This window comes from Lipotes vexillifer, unplaced genomic scaffold (genome assembly GCF_000442215.2).
Source record: "Lipotes vexillifer unplaced genomic scaffold, Lipotes_vexillifer_v1.1 scaffold306, whole genome shotgun sequence".
Lineage (NCBI taxonomy): Eukaryota > Metazoa > Chordata > Mammalia > Artiodactyla > Lipotidae > Lipotes > Lipotes vexillifer.
Genome location: NW_006789814.1, coordinates 2058810 through 2078556, shown reverse-complemented (window position 1 = coordinate 2078556; position 19747 = coordinate 2058810). Strand labels below are relative to the sequence as shown.

Here is a 19747-nt window from a genome sequence, read left to right as displayed (position 1 = left end):
AGGGAAAGAAATTCACATCCTACCTACATAAAATATACATAGTGCAAAAGGTAAACTTCAACCAAGTGACAATTGCTAAATTCTGAATTACTGAGGTATGGATTCATAAGGTTTTTATCTCTGTCAGGTACTTATGGTCTTGATTTTGTTGTAGCTAAGTATCATTTTTACTTGGGCCCCAGTACAATTTTACACTTGATCCAATGAATTTTTTTGTGGAACTATTTTTATAATTTACTGAGATTGTTTTAAGCTTTATACTGGCCTCTCAATAAGCTGTCCTGAACACGCACTGAGGATCCTACCAAAATAATCCATCAGGGGTTGACTGGCAATGGGAAAGCAGCAGAGAAGCCATGTTAGGAAACATTCTGTTAATGAACCTTGAAATTGTTATGCACTTAATAAAACAGAAAGGAACATATTCCTAGTTTTGTTTTGCTTTTTTAAAGCTAAACTACAACTGACAAGAAAAACCAGGGATCTGAGTAAAATGCTGTAAGCAACAAATAAAATTTTTAGAAATCTGTAGTTGCATAAAAATTATGTTAATTTTTACATACTCTAACTTAATTCTGAGACAAACTGAAAGTTTGTTAAAAATTCCTGAATAAAAAATAGACAAGGTTTTGCAAGTATTTTACTCTTTAAAAACTCACTTGGCCAAACTATCCCTATAATCAAGTATCTCAAAAAGCATTTAATCGGGGCTTATCTCTAATGAGATCTTTTAATTGCTACAAATCAGGAGGTATAAAGACTCTTCTAATATAAACAATCCAATGCAACCCAGTGAAGCCTGGGGGAATGGGAGAAGATAGGAAAGATAGGTACCTCATAGTTTGAGAGAAAATCTAGTAATTCTGATTGAGATGGGATGTAGAGAAGTGGTTTCATCACACGGCGGACAAACTTCTCAATGTAAACAGCACTCATGGGGCCTTTGTATTCGATTGGTCCAAAACTAGTACCAAAAAAATAAAAATTAAAAATAATACACCATGCATTAAACCTGTAATATATACCTGAAATCATCAACATCACAAAATGAAAAAGTCTTGCTTTAGGATCCCAACTGTTTCATACATAAGTAGCCTTCCTTGTCTCAGGAGGTAACTGGAGGGCCAATTAAGAACAAGCATTTTATGTAAGGGGGGGTACAAGTGGCCATTACTTTTTTATATGAGCGTAATTCTGCAAACTGAATTTCAGAGCAAAGAACATTCATTCTAGTCTCTGAAAAAAATTAATTCTCACACTACTTCTTTAAAAACAAAACAAAACAGAGAGGGGACCCTGGAAACTGACCAAATGCCAAAGGATTCCAGGATCTTCACTACACAATTCAATTGGGGGGTGGGGGGGACGTAGGGGCAGACTTTCCAAGTCACTCCAAAATAAGGAACAAGTTGAACACTTGGTCCTTGGCCTACTAAAAAGTAGTTATTAAATATTCTTAGATGTACTTACACAAAGGATCACTAAATGAAACTTAAACCTATTTAAAGCTTTATTACAACAACAAAAAATTATATGAAGGTATGAAATCAGGGACCTATACAAACGATATTCCTTATTTTCCCCTCCAGTTGTGCTTGGGAATGCGCAGGAATTTGTTTTAGTATTGCTAAGCAATGCTTCCAACATTCAGTTATCCTAAGCTAATCAGAATCCTCACATGGCTTTCTTCAATCTTGCAAAGAGACATTGCTCAAATATAATTGGATGGTATGTGGTGGGGGTGACGGAGTACGGAGTATGGCGAAATTCACCAATTCCATAACCATTCTTCTCTCTAAATAGAAATTGACATTAAGCTTACCTTTAATAGCAACAATAGAGCACAGTAAAGAAATGTATAAATGGTGATCACATAACTATAATATATGGTTACAGAAATTAACACACACATATAATGTGATAAGATAAACACAATTCTTCGGTGTGCACTGCAGAATATGATACCAGACAGAGGAATATTAGCATGAAAAAAGTAAAAATAGCATTCTACATGCACAGCTGAGAGACTGGGTGAACAATTCTGTCAATTCAAGACTTACTACAACTCATGTGTTAACTAATTCAAGTTTTAAAATTACTACCACCACCAACCCCATCAACCACCACCATTTTTTAATTTAAAGGAAGAAATCAAAAAAATTATCTGATAACCTATTTTGTTGAGCAAAAAGGAGGCAAGTGATCTGGAAACCTCATTACTCAAGCAAACAGGCTCTGCTGAGGTTCCCTGGTACCGTGTTACAAGGGTCCCAGTGACTCGTAATGAGACGATCCCAGGATGCAGGATGTAGGACACGTTTTGCCAACACACTATAGCCATTGCCTTAGGACAAGCTGATCTAGGGCAGCTGAACTCTGCACAGAGTGTTTTGAGAAAACTACTCCCTGCTTCAGAGCCTTTTATAAACTGCCTTTGTAACTGGCATCAATACAAGCCAAAAAATGGAATCTACTTTCACAAAACAGAAAAGCCTGTTAATTTCTGTAAGCAGCTACTACTAGTTAAGCCATTACACAAACAGTAGCAGCAAGAACACACACAAATAGCAGTGGTCTGTCCAGTGATGAGACTCAAGGCCATATGTGCAACCACCATTAGCCAAAAGAACCTCAAGACTACCAAACGCTCACAAGAGAGTTTAGTTGAAGGAACACATTCATTCATATGTGTATGTATAAAACAGAGGACTTGAAGATTCTTAAATAGAATATGAAAAGGCTACCTTTTGGGTATCTCTGTGACTTAGCACTTTCTTCTATTTTTGGAACATCGGGAATGGTAGATGTTGAAACGGGTATTAATGGGTCTGAACTGACTTAAACAAGTAAAAGTTTAACAGGCAAAGATGAGGGGCAAGCACTTCAAGGCAAGTACCAGCCTCAAATTTCTCATGTGTAAAATGAGACGGTTGGACTAAGTATTTCTAAAGTTCCTTTTGTGTCCTTCCAACCTTTCTATAAAACTAAGAAAACAAATAGTGTAAGACAATGTTACACACCCACATATCCCCAAATGACATTTGTACTCAATTCAAGGGAACTCTTGTTATTTTAATGTCACATCAAGTTAAGTCTACCTCTGGGCAGCTGGCTTGGTTACATACAGTTGCACGACCTACACTCCCTGCTAGCCATCTGTGCCCTATTTCCTATTTCGAAAAAAAGAAGCGCAGGGATCTCTCCAGGGGAAGCTTATCACCCATTACACAGCACTGACTTTGAGATCCTTCAAGTATAACACCTTATACTTACCTTTTAGGAAAACAAAAAAAAGTAACCATCAGAAAGTCACTCTGAGAAACTGTTCTTATACCCAGAGGAAAATTTGAGGGTGGAGATAGGGTAGGAAAGCATGTTTTTGCCCAAATACTATTTAATAGCTCCTGAGAAACAACACTCTGTTCCACACAAAGTTTATGTTAGAGACATGGGAGTGAGCTGAAAGATGACAGATAATCCACAAATGATAGTCTGTTGATGTTTGTAATAAATCCCCATTGATTAAGGCCCAGGAATTTTAGAGGGAGGAAATAAAGCCTAAAAAAGTAAAGCTCTTACTGGTGAACTCTTCTTAAACCATTTTACAGTAACAAACTTCAAGCCAATTACAAGCAGTAACAAACTTCAAGCCAATTATACTACACAGAGTCCAGAATCCCATCTCCTGTCTCCAAAATCCTTCAAGTCAGATTTTAGACATAACTTAACACCCACAGCAAGGTGTGGGCAGTTCTCCAAAATGAAACACCAGTATTTCTGCAGCAAAATGAGTACAGTGGCACCTGATGTGGTATAAAGACTATAGGTGGCCTCTTGGTACTTCAGGCCAGATGAATGCATTTGGGGACAAAGTTCATGGAAGTCTTTCAGGTTTTAAAAGCTCTCTGGATTTCAGAATGATAGATTATAGGATTGCGGACTTGTAGTCTTTTTCTTCCCAATTTGAAAAGATGTTAGATACCCTCTTGACTATGCTATGCTGCCAGGTAATGGGATAAGGACTTCTGTATATTTTTATACCATAAAATACTTTTCAAACATTTGAAATGTTCAGCCACACAATGGAGTAACTGGTATAATAAAAACAATGCTATCGAATATGTAATGACATGAAAAAGTGTTCACAAAATAAAGAAAAAGCAGTTGAAGACATAGTATTACTACATGATCCCATTTTTTAATTAAAAAAGGGGGGGTTGATATGTATATTCACAGGAGGATATAAATCAAAACACACAGTGATTATGAATGGCTAATAAAATCACAGATCCTTTTATTTACTTATTTTTGCTTATCTGTATTTTCTCAATTTTCTACAGTGAATATAACAAAATTCACTTTGAAACTGATAAACTTAATTGGAATTAGAATCGCTACTTGAAAGTTCTTACCTCCGATGATACAGGTATATTACAGGAAAATAAAAGAAGTGTTTCTGTTTTCTGCATTTCCCCTGATTCCACCAACAGTTAACTGCGACAAACAACACCTGCAAGCCAAAGAAGGTTTCAAATAACTATAAATAGCAACTGAAAAATTGCCAAGATTTAAAAGATAAAATTATAGAAATGGAACAATTCCTCTCTGAAACAGAAAGTATTAAAAAAATTGTTTTTTGAGTGTTCAAAGAAGGTTATCATTTGCCACGACAAGGACAAAGAAAGACACCTGTCCATAGTGTCCAGTTAGGACTCTGAATATTTTGGAGTCTGGCCCAAGAGGAGAATGATTTGCTTCAAATTCTGAAGTGAATGACACCAACAAACTTTTTCTAAGCATGGTTACACTAAAACTCAGTAGTAGGATGTCTTTTGTTAGTCAAACTGAGCATCTGAGAAGGAAAAAAATCTTACCTACAGATGAAATATTTCAAAGGACCATTTTAAAATTTTTAGTAACTATATTAAAAATGAATAAAGATAATAGATGACTAGAGCTATGCTCTAAAATGTACCATTAGATAGCAAAATATGGATTAAGTATGTGTTTATAGATAAATGCTAAAGTATTTAAGGAGGAGTATCCCAATGTCCACAATTTACTTTGAAATGTACCCAAAATAAGATGGATTAACAGTTAGACTGTAGCAGAGTGTCTCACCTTCGCTACTACTGACATTTTGGGCTTGAATTGTTACAGGGTTTTTTGTTGATGTTATGTTTGTTTTTGTTGGGGGTGGGGTGAGGGGAGGCTCTTCCACACACTGGATGCAGCATGGTGTAGGATCCCTGGCTTTTACTCCTTAGATGCCAGTAGCATCCCCCTCAAGTAGTGACAACCAAAGACCTCTCCACAGTCCCAAAGGTCCCTTGAGAGACAAAACTGCCTCTAGTTGAGAACCACTGATTAGAGGGATGGGAAGATGAATAAACACATGATAAAACAAGTGTAATAAAATGGTGATAGAATTTAAGTGGCAGGTATATGTCACCTTTGCTATATATCTTAAATTTTTTATAATAAAATATTGAAAACATATGAAGACTACAAATGAAAAGTCACTTTCAGATGCCTTATATTTAGATAGCAATATTGCTCAAAACTTAGTGGAAACTCTCAAGAGCTCCTTTAATAGTCTATCTATTAGAAAGAAGAGCAACAATATCTTTACTAAAGTTGACATCTCAAAAATAGGGCACAATCTACTGTGTATGCTAATTTTATTAAGTAATGTGGCTCAAAAAATTTTTGCCTGTTTCCAAAAATAAACCCACTCCTTTTCCCTACTGAGAACATAGAACAATAAGCTCTCAATTTAGAAGAAGCTGAAAAAATTTTTTGAAAAAAGCAGAGCCCATCAGTTGTGGATGGCACTGTAACCTCTACCATTTGTCCCGTGACCTTTAACAAACCACTCTGCCCTCTAAACCTGAGGTCCTGCTTCAGAGGAACCAGGCTACCAGCATCAGCTTGCAGGGCTGTCCTGAGGAACAGCACGGGCCTGCACACCAGCACACCATCCCTATAGTCACTCTGAAGGACATATTCCCTAAGCTGACAGTAAGATAACAAGTAATTGACACTTACCCTAAAATAAAACAGATTCTCCTCTTTTCCCCCACAAGTTCTCTAAATTCAGAAAACTTGGGGAATGACTTACAAAGTGGTGATTTCCTTTAAGCTTGCCTCCCAGTGCTCCCTTAAAGTCCTTTCCTCCCTGCAAGTGCTGGCTTGGTTACTATCAGCCATTTTTAAGGGGGGTGAGAGAGAGGGGTAAAGGGAAGACAAGGAATAGATCAATTCCTCTCCTGCCTCTGACCAACTATGACCATCACAGTCAGAAATTCTATTTCTTTATAGAAGGCTTTACAATTTACGAAGTAAGGCTCCTGGCTGTCACCCTGGCAAAATCAGCCATCTGGGTAAGGTGTCTCTATGGGGATAACCAGCCCTGCACAGGAACTGACGGTCATTTGATTCTCAGGCTGAATGTCAGCATTACCTGGTCTGAAAGCTGACTCGCTACTTGTTCAATTTCTGCCCTGGCGGCGATGGACTGTCCACACCATGGAGCGTAGAAGAACAGGAGCACCACCTCCGAATCCTGGCGAATGTGCTCTGCATAGTCCAGCTGCCCCTGGAAGAGGTCAAGAACCGGAGACCTCGAGGAGAAAAAGCTGACAGGTGGCTTTGCTGGAATTATCACATCTTTTGCTCGACTAAAAAAAAAGCAAACACAAACAAGATTGTTTAGTTTATCTTCTTCTAACAACAGCTCTGTGTGGAAGAAGAATGAAGCTTAAAAGAAAAGTCTTCTTTTGAAAAAGAAAATGGAGTTCCCAAAACACTGTCCTGGAGTATAAAAGTAATATTTTGTGCTAAGTTAAGGCAACATTTGGCTGAGAGAATGCAAGATATGAATAACAAGCTAAAATGATTCTTGGACTTCCCCAGTGGCGCAGTGGTTAAGAATCTGCCTGCCAATGCAGGGGACACGCATTTGATCCCTGGACCGGGAAGATACCATGCCTCGGAGCGACTAAGCCCGTGCACCACAACTACTGAGCCTGCACTCTAGAGCCTGCGAGCCAGAACTACTGAGCCTGCGTGCCTAAAGCCTGTGCTCCGCAACAAGAAAAGCCACAGCAATGAGAAGCCTGCCCACCACAACAAAGAGTAGCCCCCACTTGCCGCCACCAGAGAAAGCCCGCACACAGCAACGGAAACCCAATGCAGCCAAAAATTAAAAAGCAAATAAATAAATAATAAAAACTATTTTTTAAAAATTTATTTTATTTATTTATTTTTGGTTGTGTTGGGTCTTCATTGCTGTGCGCGGGCTTTCTCTAGTGGTGGTGAGCGGAGCTACTCTTCTTTGTGATGCGCGGGCTTCTCACTGCGGTGGCTTCCCTTGTTGCGGAGCACGGGCTCTAGGCTTGCGGGTTTCAGTAGCTGTGGCACGCAGGCTCAGTAGTTGTGGCACATGGGCTTAGTTGCTCTGGAGCATGTGGGATCTTCCTGGACCAGGGCTTGAACCCGTGTCCCCTGCATTGGCAGGCGGATTCTTAACCACTGCGCCACCAGGGAAGTCCACAAAAACGATTCTTAACAATGTCTGCCCAGGTATGGGGTGGGAGGGCAGTGGAGAGCAGAAGAGAAGGGTGTCTTTGAGAGAGAGCCAAATCCTAACCACTAGACCACCAGGAAGAGTTGAGAAGGGTGTCTCTGAATAATCCAGATCCTTTCCTCCCCCACCCAAAAGACTCCATCCTTATCTCTCTGCAGCCTTGCTCTCCACAAAAGCCACTGATCTCCAGGGTTTCACAGCCACCAGTGAGTCACTCAGAATTAAGGGGAGGGAGCACACGTGGCACCACTAATAGGCATCAGAAATGCTTACAATCAACTCACGTTAAGTTTATTGGCTGGAGCTGGCCTATAGTTATCCAGGGCACTCAGGCAAAAGTAATAATTAAATAATAATATAGATTTCTCCAGATATATGTTATGATCCGAAGGTTAATAAAGATGAATAACAAAGCAACAGCCCATTTTACTGGAAAACAGGTTTCCTAAGTACGTATTTGAGATTCCCAGAAGATCAGGAGAAGAAAGAAAATAAAACTAAACAAGTAGTCAGAAGTCACAGAGCTGCCACTATTTCCCCATCGAGACAAAAAGGTCTCGGCTCAAGCTGCATCCCACCAAGTTAAATAGTCCTAGTAAATGCCTTGAGCTGTCCACATATCTGCATTAAAATAGTATAAAACCATTATAGCAGCTTAGCTAAGAAACCAATAGAGGAAATAAAAATGGAACCCTAAAAAATATTCAATTAACCCAAAAGAGGTAATTCCCTGGCAGTCCAGTGGTTGGGACTCTGTGCTTTCACTGCCGAGGGCCTGGGTTCAGTCCATGGTTGGGGGACTAAGATCCCGCAGGCCCCAAGGTGCAGGGGGGGAAAAAAATGCAGAAAAGGACCAAGAAAGGAACAAAAATCAGAAGGTACGAATGGAAAACAAATAGCCAGAAGGTAGACATAAACCCAACCATATCAATAATTACATTAAATATGAAAGGACTAAACCACCCAATTAAGAGGAAGAGATTGCCAGGTTGGATAATGAAGCAAAACCCAACCATATGCCATCTAAAAGCATTCTGAACATAAAGACAGAAGGATGGGAAAAGATAAACCACATGAATAGTAAGCATAAAAAAGCTGTAGTAACTCACTAGGTGAAAGGATAAATAAACTGGGGTGTATTCTTACAATTAAATGTTACTCAGCAATATAAAAAAAGAACTGATACACACTATAACTGGATGAGTTTCAAAATAATTATACTGAATGAAAGAAGTCAGACACTAAAGAATACATATGAGTGCACTTATATGAAATTCCAAAACAGGCAAAACCAATCTATAATGAAATAAATCACATCAGTGGTTGTCTAGAGCTGAGAGCGGGGCAGGAAGGCTAACTGTAGAGGGGTACTGAGGAAATTTTCTGGGGACAAGGAAATGTTCTATATCTTGACTAAGAGAATGGAGGTGGTTACATTTGCCAAAAGTCATGGACCTATACATGTAAAATGTGTGAATTTTACTGAATGTAAATTATACTACAATGACGTTGATTAGCAAAAAGCTTTGCTGGTGTGTTACCTCCTTGGTGAGGATTGCTCTGATGAGTCTCCCAGAAGCAGGCCGCTCTCAAATTTTTTTATCTCAGCTTCCCGTTGAGAAGTTGCTTTCATAGCCCTCACCATAATCTGTAACTTACTTATTTTACCTGTTTATTAACTCCATGAGGTCAAGGATCCTGGCTCCCTTTTTCACTGTTATATCCTCACTGTTTGGCAGTTCCCAGTACTCTGAAGTTCAGTAATTTGTGAAATGAACAAACCTACCCTACACCTTACCTGAACCTATGTGAAAGCAAATTAAACATAAATCCATACAGACATATATTATTAAGGACAATCTGAAAGAATCAAAATGTCAGGGACTTCCCTGGTGGTGCAGTGGTTAAGAATCCACCTGCCAATGCAGGGAACATGGGTTTGAGCCCTGGTCCGGGAAGATCCCACATGCCACGGAGCAACTAAGCTCATGAGCCACAACTACTGAGCCTGCGCTCTGGAGCCTGCGAGCCACAACTACTGAGCCCGCATGCCACAACTACTGAAGCCCATGCACCTAGAGCCCGTGCTCCGCAACAAGAGAAGCCACTGCACCGCCAAGAGTAGCCCCTGCTCACCACAACTAGAGAAAGCCCACACGCAGCAACACAGACCCAACACAGCCAAAAATAAGTAAATAAATAAATACATTTATTTATTTAAAAAAATGTCAGAAGGTCCATTTGCCTTACTAGGGCTTCCTTTCTCAGGGAGGGAGACAGGCAAACAACCAAACGTGTAAACAAACATAAAACCACACAAAATGATCATGTTCTGTGGAGAATTTAACACAGTGATGAGACAGGAAACCTAGAAGCTCCTCAATGGGGTGGTGGGCAGGGTGGTATCTTTTTTTTATAAATTTATTTATTTATTTATTTGGCTGTGTTGGGTCTTCATTTCTGTGCGCAGGCTTTCTCTAGTTGCGGCGAGCAGGGGCCAGTCTTCATCGCGGTGCGCGGGCCTCTCACTGTCGCGGCCTCTCTTGTTGTGGAGCACAGGCTCCAGATGCACAGGCTCAGTAGCTGTGGCTCACGGGCCCAGTTGCTCCGCGGCATGTGGGATCTTGCCGGACCAGGGCTCGAACCCGTGTCCCCTGCACTGGCAGGCAGATTCTCAACCACTGCGCCACCAGGGAAGCCCAGGGTGGTATCTTTTAAGCTAAGACCTGAGTGACAAGAAGACAGTCATGCAGAGGGGAGAGAGGTCTTGCAGTGAATAAGTGACACATTTCTCAGCAAGTCCAAAATGCTCCTGTTTGGAGGTACTATTTTTGTACTATTCAAATTTCGTCTTAAAAGTTAGATACGCAATCTGAGGGAAAATGTAGGTCTGTGACAGTCAAACAGAGGATAATCATCAACTTAGTACTGTTGCTCTGCATGTTCAGAGCAGCTCCTCAAGTAAATGAGCCAGATAAACCCATGGCCCATTAAAAAGCAAACATTAACCAGGGCAGAGAAAACATATGCCTCTGCCCCAACAGAAACATTCACGAGTTTCCATTTAACTCCTAAATTTGCTCTCGTTTTTGAGAAACTATACCTAATCAAAGATTTCCTGCAGCTTTGAAGTGTAAATCTCAGGCACCAAAAACTCAAGAGTTGGTTGCAAACAAGGAAGGCCTGTTGCAACTCCCAATTTTTGTATAAGACTCATACTCTATACACTTACTCCCAAAGGATCTGAAGCGGCTTTGAGCTTACAAAACGAAATAAAGCAAAATGAATATATAAAGCAAAATACATATAGAGATAATAGAGACAAACACACACTCACAATTTTTTTCCCCACAAATCAGGGTAAAAGCAAAGTGAGGATGAAGTCATGGAGATTCAATGCACAGAAAAGCAGGTAGCACAGAGATTTAAGTTCCCAGAAATGCACAATTATTCATAGTGTTTCAACCCCAAATCAACCTTTTCTTAATGTTATCTGATTTGAACTCAGCTAAGCAGCAAGACAGTGAAGAGGGTTGTCACCTATTTCAGGCCTGGAGCTATTAATAAAAATTAATTTAAAAAATTCTACTCTCCTTTAAGCCTCTGTCCTCATCAACACAAAGATCTTAAAAGTAAAATAGGAAAAGAGTGGCAGAAATGTTAGAGTCAGTTGCAGAGCGATAAAGTAGTATCATGACACCATTCCACCAAAGAAGACTCTAAAAAAATCAATCTGAGTCTATTAAAAGACTGAAATTTGCCAGTGGCACACAAAGAAGCTGGACAGGCAAGCAGCCTGTTCACTGGTTCACTCTTCTTGCCTGAAGTAGGTGGGGACGCTGCTCAGTCTGCTCTAGTAATTGGGTTTACACTCTTCCATCTTCCTGAAATCTCAAAGCACTTTCATATCTATTAAGCCCTGTTCTCTCAGAGCGAACACCGCACGTTATTACTATAGATGGACAAAGTGATGCAAGTAAGCCCCCCAACCCTTGCAGGAGAGAAAACCTCTCCTCCTAATTTGAATCCAAATACTACCTTGCAATATTCTACCTTGTAAAATACTTTAATTTCCTTGGGCAGGACGTGATAAAGAACAAGGTAAAGAGACTAATTCCTGACAATAAAGGATTCAAATTCCAGTTCAGCCACTTATTAGGTGGATGTGATTTGGGGCAAGTTTTGCATCACGACCAAAGCTCCACTTCTTCGTGTGTAAATTGGAAGGGTAAGAGTATGTATATCCAGACTTTACTGGATTGAGACTTAAGTCATCCATATTAGGCTCTCAGATCATGTGTTAAGTGAATAAATGCATTCATGTAATCTGTAGTTCTCAAACAGGCGATTCTGTTCCCCAGAGGGCATTTGGTACTGTCTGGAGACACTTCTGGTTGTCACACTGGGGTGGAGGGGTAGGAGCAGGTAGTAGGTACTGGCATGTAGTAGGCAGAGGCCAGGGATGCCGCTAAACATCCCATAATGTACAGGACAGCCCGCCACAACAAGGATTATCTGACCCAAGATATCAACAGTACCAGGGCTGAGAAACCCCGCTGGTAGTATAGCACCTGGCACATAGCAAATACTCAATGAGAGTTATTATAATTTGTTCTTTCCACTACAATCCCCAATCCTTTGACATCTCTTTGACAACAGGGGCCACATATTGTCTTTAACAGACTCAATAAAAATGTTCCAAGTTGAAATCTTCCTCGTCGCCAATATGCCAGTCAGTGGCACCACAGATTTATAAATTGGAGTCCCAGGAGATATACTGTGGATTTGGGAGCCCAGAAGTACTCCTGAAATTTAAAGTAAATTTTCTATTTGTGTACTTTCCCAAAGAGAGACATTAACTTTCACTCTTCCTGCTCACTACACTCCAGCCTACTCAGGCCTTCCTTCCAGTTCCAGGAAAACACCAGCCTTGTCCAGCCTCAGGTCAAAGGACCTTTGCACTTGCTCCTTCCCCTCCCCTGGACGCTTCCCCCAGATCTCCCCAATGCTGGCCCCTTCCCCTTCGCGGGTGCATTTCCTATCTAGCTCCCTTAGGAAGGCCTTTCTGCCCCACGCTCTTCGCTTCTATTCCCTGCACAGCACTTACTGAAGCTCTTTAAAATTATATTAAGTTTTCTTATTTACTGTCTGTACCACCCCCTGGAATGGAGAACAGGGACTTTTTATCTTCATTGCTCACCTGGATGAGCGCTCCGCACACAAGAGGTGCGGATAAATAATCGCTATATCGATGAGTGCATGAACTGTCAACATGTGGGACGCTAAAGGTTGTCTACGCCTAGCCTAGGCATAAGGGAAATAAAATGGGTGATAAATGAGGGTCTTGCAGCCTGGGCAGAAGTGGCAGGGGCACCCCCAAGAAACCCCAACAGCTGACAAGCAGCTCGGAACCTGGCCCGCCTTCCTCGGTATTAAAATGGGAAGAAGGGGCGCCGGGCAGCACCCCAAAACCTCGCCTTAGGGCTCGCTGGCCGGAGAGAAGGAACGCGGCGGGCATGGCCGCATGCTGGAGGAGGGTCAAGTCCATAGCTCCAGGCAAAGTCAGGCCCGACTTCCCCGGAGGCCGCTACGACCCTCGACCCCTAGGCCCAAGACGGCTACGCGCCGCCCGCCGGGCCGAGGGGGCGCCGGGCCCGGGGGTGCGGGCCGCCTTACCTGCAGGTGAACTTGAGTGCGAGGAGCAGCGCGCAGCCGAGCGCCACGGCCCCGCAGAGCAGCTCGGGCCGCCGGCGCGCCATGAGGGAGGCGCCGCGCAAACCGCGGCGGAGCCGGCCCTCTGAGGAAGCAGCCGGGGACGGGCTGAGGGAGCCGGAGCCCGCGGGGCCGCCGCCACCGCCACCCTCGTCTTCGGCGTCGTCGCTGCTGCTGCCGCCGCCGCCGCCGCCGCCGCGGCCTCCGCATTCCGACATTACATGCTCCCCGTCGCTGGCTTTATACCGCCGCCGCCGCCAAGGGCCCGAAGGCCCGGGCCGGCCCGTCGCTCCCCAATCCCGCAACTCGCCGAGCCAGCTAACCCGTACGGTCCACGTCAGCTCAGCCACAGCCGCGGCGCCCGCCCCCGCACAAGCGGCTCCGCCCCCACCCGAGAGGCTGCGTGACACCGCCCATCAGCCCCGCCCCCATAGAGCCACGCCCCCTCGCTTACGGAGTCTGCGCGGATCTGTTCCCCGCTGGCGGCGGGGCAGCCGCGGCAGCCACAGCCGCGGCGCCCGCCCCCGCACAAGCGGCTCCGCCCCCACCCGAGAGGCTGCGTGACACCGCCCATCAGCCCCGCCCCCATAGAGCCACGCCCCCTCGCTTACGGAGTCTGCGCGGATCTGTTCCCCGCTGGCGGCGGGGCAGCCGCGGCGTAGTCCCACAGGCCCCGCCCCCGTCCCTGACGTATGCGCCGAAGCCGCCGTAGCCACTTGCTCGCTCCGGTACCCAGTCCACTGAGTCTGCGCAGGCGCCGGCGCCTAGCGTCCGGCCACTCCTATCCCTGCGTACAGCCAGCGCAGACCTCGGCAGACCCCGGCTACAGGGAGTCCCCGCTTGGCTCCTTGAGTTTAAAGAGCCGTGATGGTGACAGCAGCCGTGTCTGCTAATATCACTACAGGCTCCAGAGGATGTAGGTGCCATTTATTGTCCCCGCTTAATGAAAGGAAAACACGTACAGAGGCGAGAAGTGCCCGCGGATCCAGGAGTGAGGCGGGAGAGGTTACGGCCTCCGTTTACACATCTGTAAAATGGGGGTGATATCAGTACCACCCTCACGGAGCTGCTTTGAGGATTTTTTTAAAATAAATTTATTTTATTTATTTGTGGCTGTGTTGGGTCTTCGTTACTGTGCACAGGCTTTCTCTAGTTGCGGCAAGCGGAGGCTACTCTTTGTTGCAGTGCGTGGGCTTCTCATTGCAGTGGCTTCTCGTTGCGGAGTACGGGCTCTATCTAGGTGAGCGGGCTTCAATACTTGTGGCACGCGGGCTCAGTAGTTGTGGCTCGTGGGCTCTAGAGTGCAGACTCAGTAGTTGTGGCACATGGGCTCAGTTGCTCCACGGCATGAGGGATCTTCCCGCACCAGGGCTCAAACCCGTGTCCCCTGAATTGGCAGGCGAATTCATAACCACTGCGCCACCAGGGAAGCCTTGCTTTGAAAATTAAATGAGGTCATTGACGGAAACTGCCGGGCCCATAGTGAGTATTCAAATTTTAGTGACTGTCGTCTCCCAGTGTCCATTTCCTGCACCAGTGAAGTGCTGTGCGCCTGAGCACCATATGCCTACATCACACCCCTGGGAGGAGCGTCTGTACAGCCTGTACTCACTTCACAGATGCGAAAACCGAGGTTTGGAAAAGCCACGTGACTGCGGCCACAAAGCTAGTAGGTGAGGAATTCAGGCTCAAAGGCAAGGTTAACAAGCCGCTCCAGCGACCCACTGTCGACTCTAAATCCTCTGTGACTCTAAATGTTAGGTCCTTTATAAGTAAGTTTTTTTTTTTAATTAATTTATTTTTGACCGCGTTGAGTCTTTGTTGCCGCACGGGCTTTCTGTAGTTGTGATGCGCGGGCTTCTCATTGTGGTGGTTTCTCTTGTTGCGGAGCATGGGCTTTGGGCATGCGGCTTCAGTAGTTGTGGCACATGGGCTCAGTAGTTGTGGCGCACGGGCTTAGTTGCTCTGCAGCATGTGGGATCTTCCTGGATCAGGACTCGAACCCGTGTCCCCTGCAGTGGCAGGCAGAGTCTTAACCACTGCGCCACCAGGGAAGTCCCTCTAAATAAGTTTTTGTGATTAAAAACAAGTCGGAGAAGGATGAAATATGAGTTGAGAGTGACAGGAAGGGATTGTTTCCCTGGGACAAGTATACCTGGAACTAAGAGAATGTCCGTAGTTACCAAATTGCTGGGGCCCCAGATCTAGACTCGACTTCCGTTGTCAATAACTACAAACCAGGCAGATAAAACTCGGAGGGAACTAAGGCAGTATGATGCCACGCAAAAAAACAAAAAAAACAGGAGATGAGACCCTACCTGTGCCGCAAGCCAGCCGCATGACCCCGGTGCAGATTTTCCAGGGATGTAAAATGTGCTATGAATGGTCACCTTCATAGGTGACCCAGAGCATTAAGTGTGTTAACCGCGGAGGCCCAACACGGTAGCTCATATTCACCTGCCATTTTGCTCTTTGGTTTCTACATCTCTTTGTTCTTTACTTCCTTCTTTTGTATTAAGTGGATCTTTTCTAAAACATTATTAATTCCTTTAATGATTTAAAACTTTTTTTTTTAGTTACTTCAGATTTATACTAACTTAATTTCAGTAAGATAGGGAAACTGCTCCAATACAGCTCCGTTTCCTCCTCCCTTTTTTATGCTATTATTACTCTTTTTTTAATCTACTACAAACTGAATAATATAGTGTTACATTATTGTTTTATATAATCTTATTGGAAGAAGCTAGAAGAGAAAAAAATGTATTTCTAGTTTTTAAAAAAATATTAACCTTATTTACCATTTCTAGCTCTCTTGATTTCTTTGTGTAGATTTGAGTTACATAGTATATTACTAACAAAAACAAATACGGTCCGAAGTCACCAGTACCCATTCCCTGTAGGTTGCTAGAACAGAATCCACACTACTCTTCTGAAAGACACCTGTCGTTTGCACAGGCCTTTATAAGGTTCAAAGTACTTTTGCTGCCTGTGGGTTATCTCATGAGACCCACAATATCTTATGGCAATGCAGGGCAGTGTCTTACAGGCCAGGAAACCACCCTGGATCAATAAAAGGACGTTTCTTTTACTATTCTCTTTCTAGACATCTGGCTGCTGCTCTGGCCCTAGGTGTTCTCCTGAAACAATGATAAATTCATTTCAGATTACACCAGGCCATCTGGGTCAGGCTGCACTGCTCTTCAGGGCTATGTCAACCCTAACTAGTCCACATCAACCAATATCTGAGCTTTCATGGCCACTTTTTATACCATGATCAAGGTGGTGGCATTTGAGTAGGGGGCAGGGGGAAGATTACATATATTTCTCCCAGGTATTAATCCTTTCTTAGAATCGGAGAGAAATAATGCTTGTTAATTTTTTTTTCTTAATCAGAGTTCTTTTTTTTCCTTTCGTGTGCTAATAATCATTTTTCCCCTGCCCCAAATTTTGTAATTCTGTCTTTTTAACTGACTCATTACTATTGTGTCTAAGCCAAATTTGGTTATTTTTAAAAGTGAGTTACTATGGTAACTCAGTATCACTTGCTTCAAATATTTTATTCTATTTTGTCCTTTCAGCAGTTTCCTTTTTTTAGATATATAAATTTATTTATTTATTTATTATTTTTGGCTGCGTTGGATCTTTGTTGCCGCGTGTGGGCTTTCTCTAGTTGCGGCGAGCGGGGACTACCCTTCGCTGTGGTGCGCGGGTTTCTCATTGCGGTGGCTTCTCTTGGTGTGGAGCACGGGCTCTAGAGCGCAGGCTCAGTAGCTGTGGTACACGGGCTTAGTTGCTCCGCGGCATGTGGGATCTTCGCGGACCAGGGCTCAAACCCATGTCCTCTGCATTGGCAGGTGGATTCTTAACCACTGCGCAACCAGGGAAGTCACTCACCAGTTTCCTTAAATCTGAGTCTCTGGCTTGGTATCTGTCAGTGTTTCTTACACAAGAAAACCCGTATTTTACATTCTGTAGTTTCAACTAAATTTTTTAAAAGTTGAGGTACAGTTGATTTACAGTATTGTGTTAGTTTCAGGTGTACAGCATAGTGTTTTTTTGCAGATTATGTTCCATTATAGGTTATTACAAGATATTGGGTAATTCCCTGTGCTATATACAAGGTATAGTAAATCCTTGTTGCTTATCTATTTTACGTATAGTTGTTTGTACCTGTTGATCCCATACTTCTAATTGTTCCTTCCCTCCCTTCCTCTCTCCTTTGGTAACCGTAAGTTTGTTTTCTGTGTCTGTCTGTTTCTGTTTTGTATATAGATTCATTTGTATTATTTTTTTAGGTTCCACATATAATGGATATTATATAGTATCTATCTTTCTCTGACTTAGTTCTCTAAGCATAATATCCTGTGGCCCATCCATGTTGCTGCAAATGGCAATATTTCATTTTTTTATGGCTGAGTTAATATTCCATTGTACGTATGTGTACATATATATAGCATATATAAAACATCTAATGCTTGTTTTTTTTTCCTTTAGTTTTATTTTTTGGTTGCATTGGGTCTTTGTTGCTGCGTGCAGGCTTTCTCTAGCTGTGGCGAGCGGGGGCTACTCTTCGTTGTGGTGCGCAGGCTTCTCATTGCGGTGGCTTCTCTTGTTGTGAAGTGCTCTAGGTACACGGGCTTCAGTAGTTGTGGCATGTGGGCTCATAGTTGTGGCTCAATGCAGTTGAGCAGTTGCCTACAGCTTGAAAAGCAAGGGGAGTGGGTAGACTAGGGTGTGGGTTTGGTTTCAGGTAACGAAATACTCTAAAATTCATTGTGGTGATTGTAGCACATTTGGAATCTACTAAAACCATGGATTTGTACTTTAAAATGGTAAAACATTTGTTATAAAAATTGTATCTCAATTTGTTAAATGTTGAAAAAAATCCACCCTGGAGGAGATATGGAGATAAACATGTCCAAGTAGACATGCCAGTTATTAGTTTCATCTGCTGTTAATATTCGGGTTTTGCTCTTTCATACTTTTTTTTTCTTGTCCTTTTCCCCCCTCACACCTCGTTCTCCTCTTCGCTTCTAGGGTGGAGGTGTGACTTCACCGTGGAATAATTAGCATTGACTTCCTGATGCTGAGACCAAGGCTGTGGCCAGGGGGGTTCTTAGCCGAAATGAGGCAAAAAACTGGATGATTTAGGCAGAAATGGAATTTACGGAAAGGATAGTTCAGAGCACAGAGAACTGCAAGAAAGCCCAGGCACAGAGAATTTGAGGTGGGGATGTGGGTGTGGAAAACAAACAATACTCGTCTTGACCGGTCAAACTTTTAAATTTCTAGCCTAGATTCCAAAGGTTAAGACAACCAACTTGTTAAACTGCAAGCTAAAACAGAGCACCAGAGACAGCTTTTTAACATCTATTCTCCCTGGAAAAAAAGGATAAAAGGAGTTTGGAAGGATGGAGAAGAAAAACATCACGAAGGCCATCAGACTAGGGAGACCCAGCAGAATGATAACACTGCCAGTCCGCTCTACAGAAACAGATTACTTATTTGGCAAATAAGATGCACTGCTAACGCACCTGCCAAATAAAACTGGTCCCAACTGCCTTCCGTTCATGGAGGGAAACCAGTCTCCTGCGGTCTTCAAGGAGTCCCCCGGGCTTGCCTTTCACTCTGCAGCCTCTGGTTCTGCTGAAGGCACCGCTTCTCTCTGTACTTGCAGCCATGCTCCCCCGACCCAGGCTGCACTCGCATTTAACAAAGACCCTTTTCTGTTTGCCCCAAACCCCACTGACTCAAGGTTGTCATGAAGAAGTGACTTTCGAGTCCATCAGCCATTCCTTCTGACTCCCACCCCCAACAGGGACTCTGCACTGGCAGTGTCCTCATGAGGTGGCGGCCCCCAAACCCTGGCCATGACTCTTCTCCCTAGCTCGCCAGGTCAGGAGTAGATCTGGGTCTCAGGACAGCTCAGCCCTTTCCTTGTCTCTGCCAGCCTGTCCTGACCACACCTTCAGTGGTCTTTCAACAACCAAAATGGCCCTACAGAAGGCGCTGTGCTAGACAGTCATGTCTGTGGAATCCCACAGCCCACATCTTAGCTGACCGTGTGTCCCCTTGCTGGGCATTCATCTGAATGAGACACAGAAGAGCCCCCAGAGGGGTTAGCATGTCAGTCAATAAGAGAAGCCTATTAGCAACCTGAATCAGAGGAGAGCGGGACAGAGTGAAAGTTGCTGCCATGTCTCTCTAATTTGCCTTCTGTCATTAACTGCTTAAATGAAAGTGTTTTTTTAAAAAAAATCTAGGGAATTCCCTGGCAGTCCAGTGGGTAGGAGTCCACGCTTTCACTGCTGAGGGCCCAGGTTCGATCCCTGGTCGTCGGGGAACTGGGATCCCGCAAGCCGAGTGGTGCGGCCAAAAAAAAAAAAAACTAAAAAGTAACTTTGTGATTTTAGTACCCAGTTTTTTTTTTTCTTTTTTTTTTTTTTC

The 19747-nt window shown here is 43.5% G+C and overlaps 1 protein-coding gene across 1 annotated transcript in view; it reads right to left on the bottom strand.

Annotated features, from left to right (window-relative positions):
- Window positions 1–13630, bottom strand: part of TXNDC11 (thioredoxin domain containing 11) — a 64472-nt gene extending 50842 nt beyond the window's left edge. Inside the window, exons 1-4 of the mRNA XM_007462823.1 lie at window positions 13265–13630; window positions 6464–6680; window positions 4413–4510; window positions 835–964 (exon numbers count right to left, since the gene is read on the bottom strand). Of these exons, the coding sequence (XP_007462885.1) occupies window positions 835–964; window positions 4413–4510; window positions 6464–6680; window positions 13265–13518 (699 nt within the window). The 5' untranslated portion in view covers window positions 13519–13630. The remainder of the gene's footprint in view (window positions 1–834; window positions 965–4412; window positions 4511–6463; window positions 6681–13264) is intronic.
- Window positions 13631–19747: the final 6117 nt, after the last annotated feature.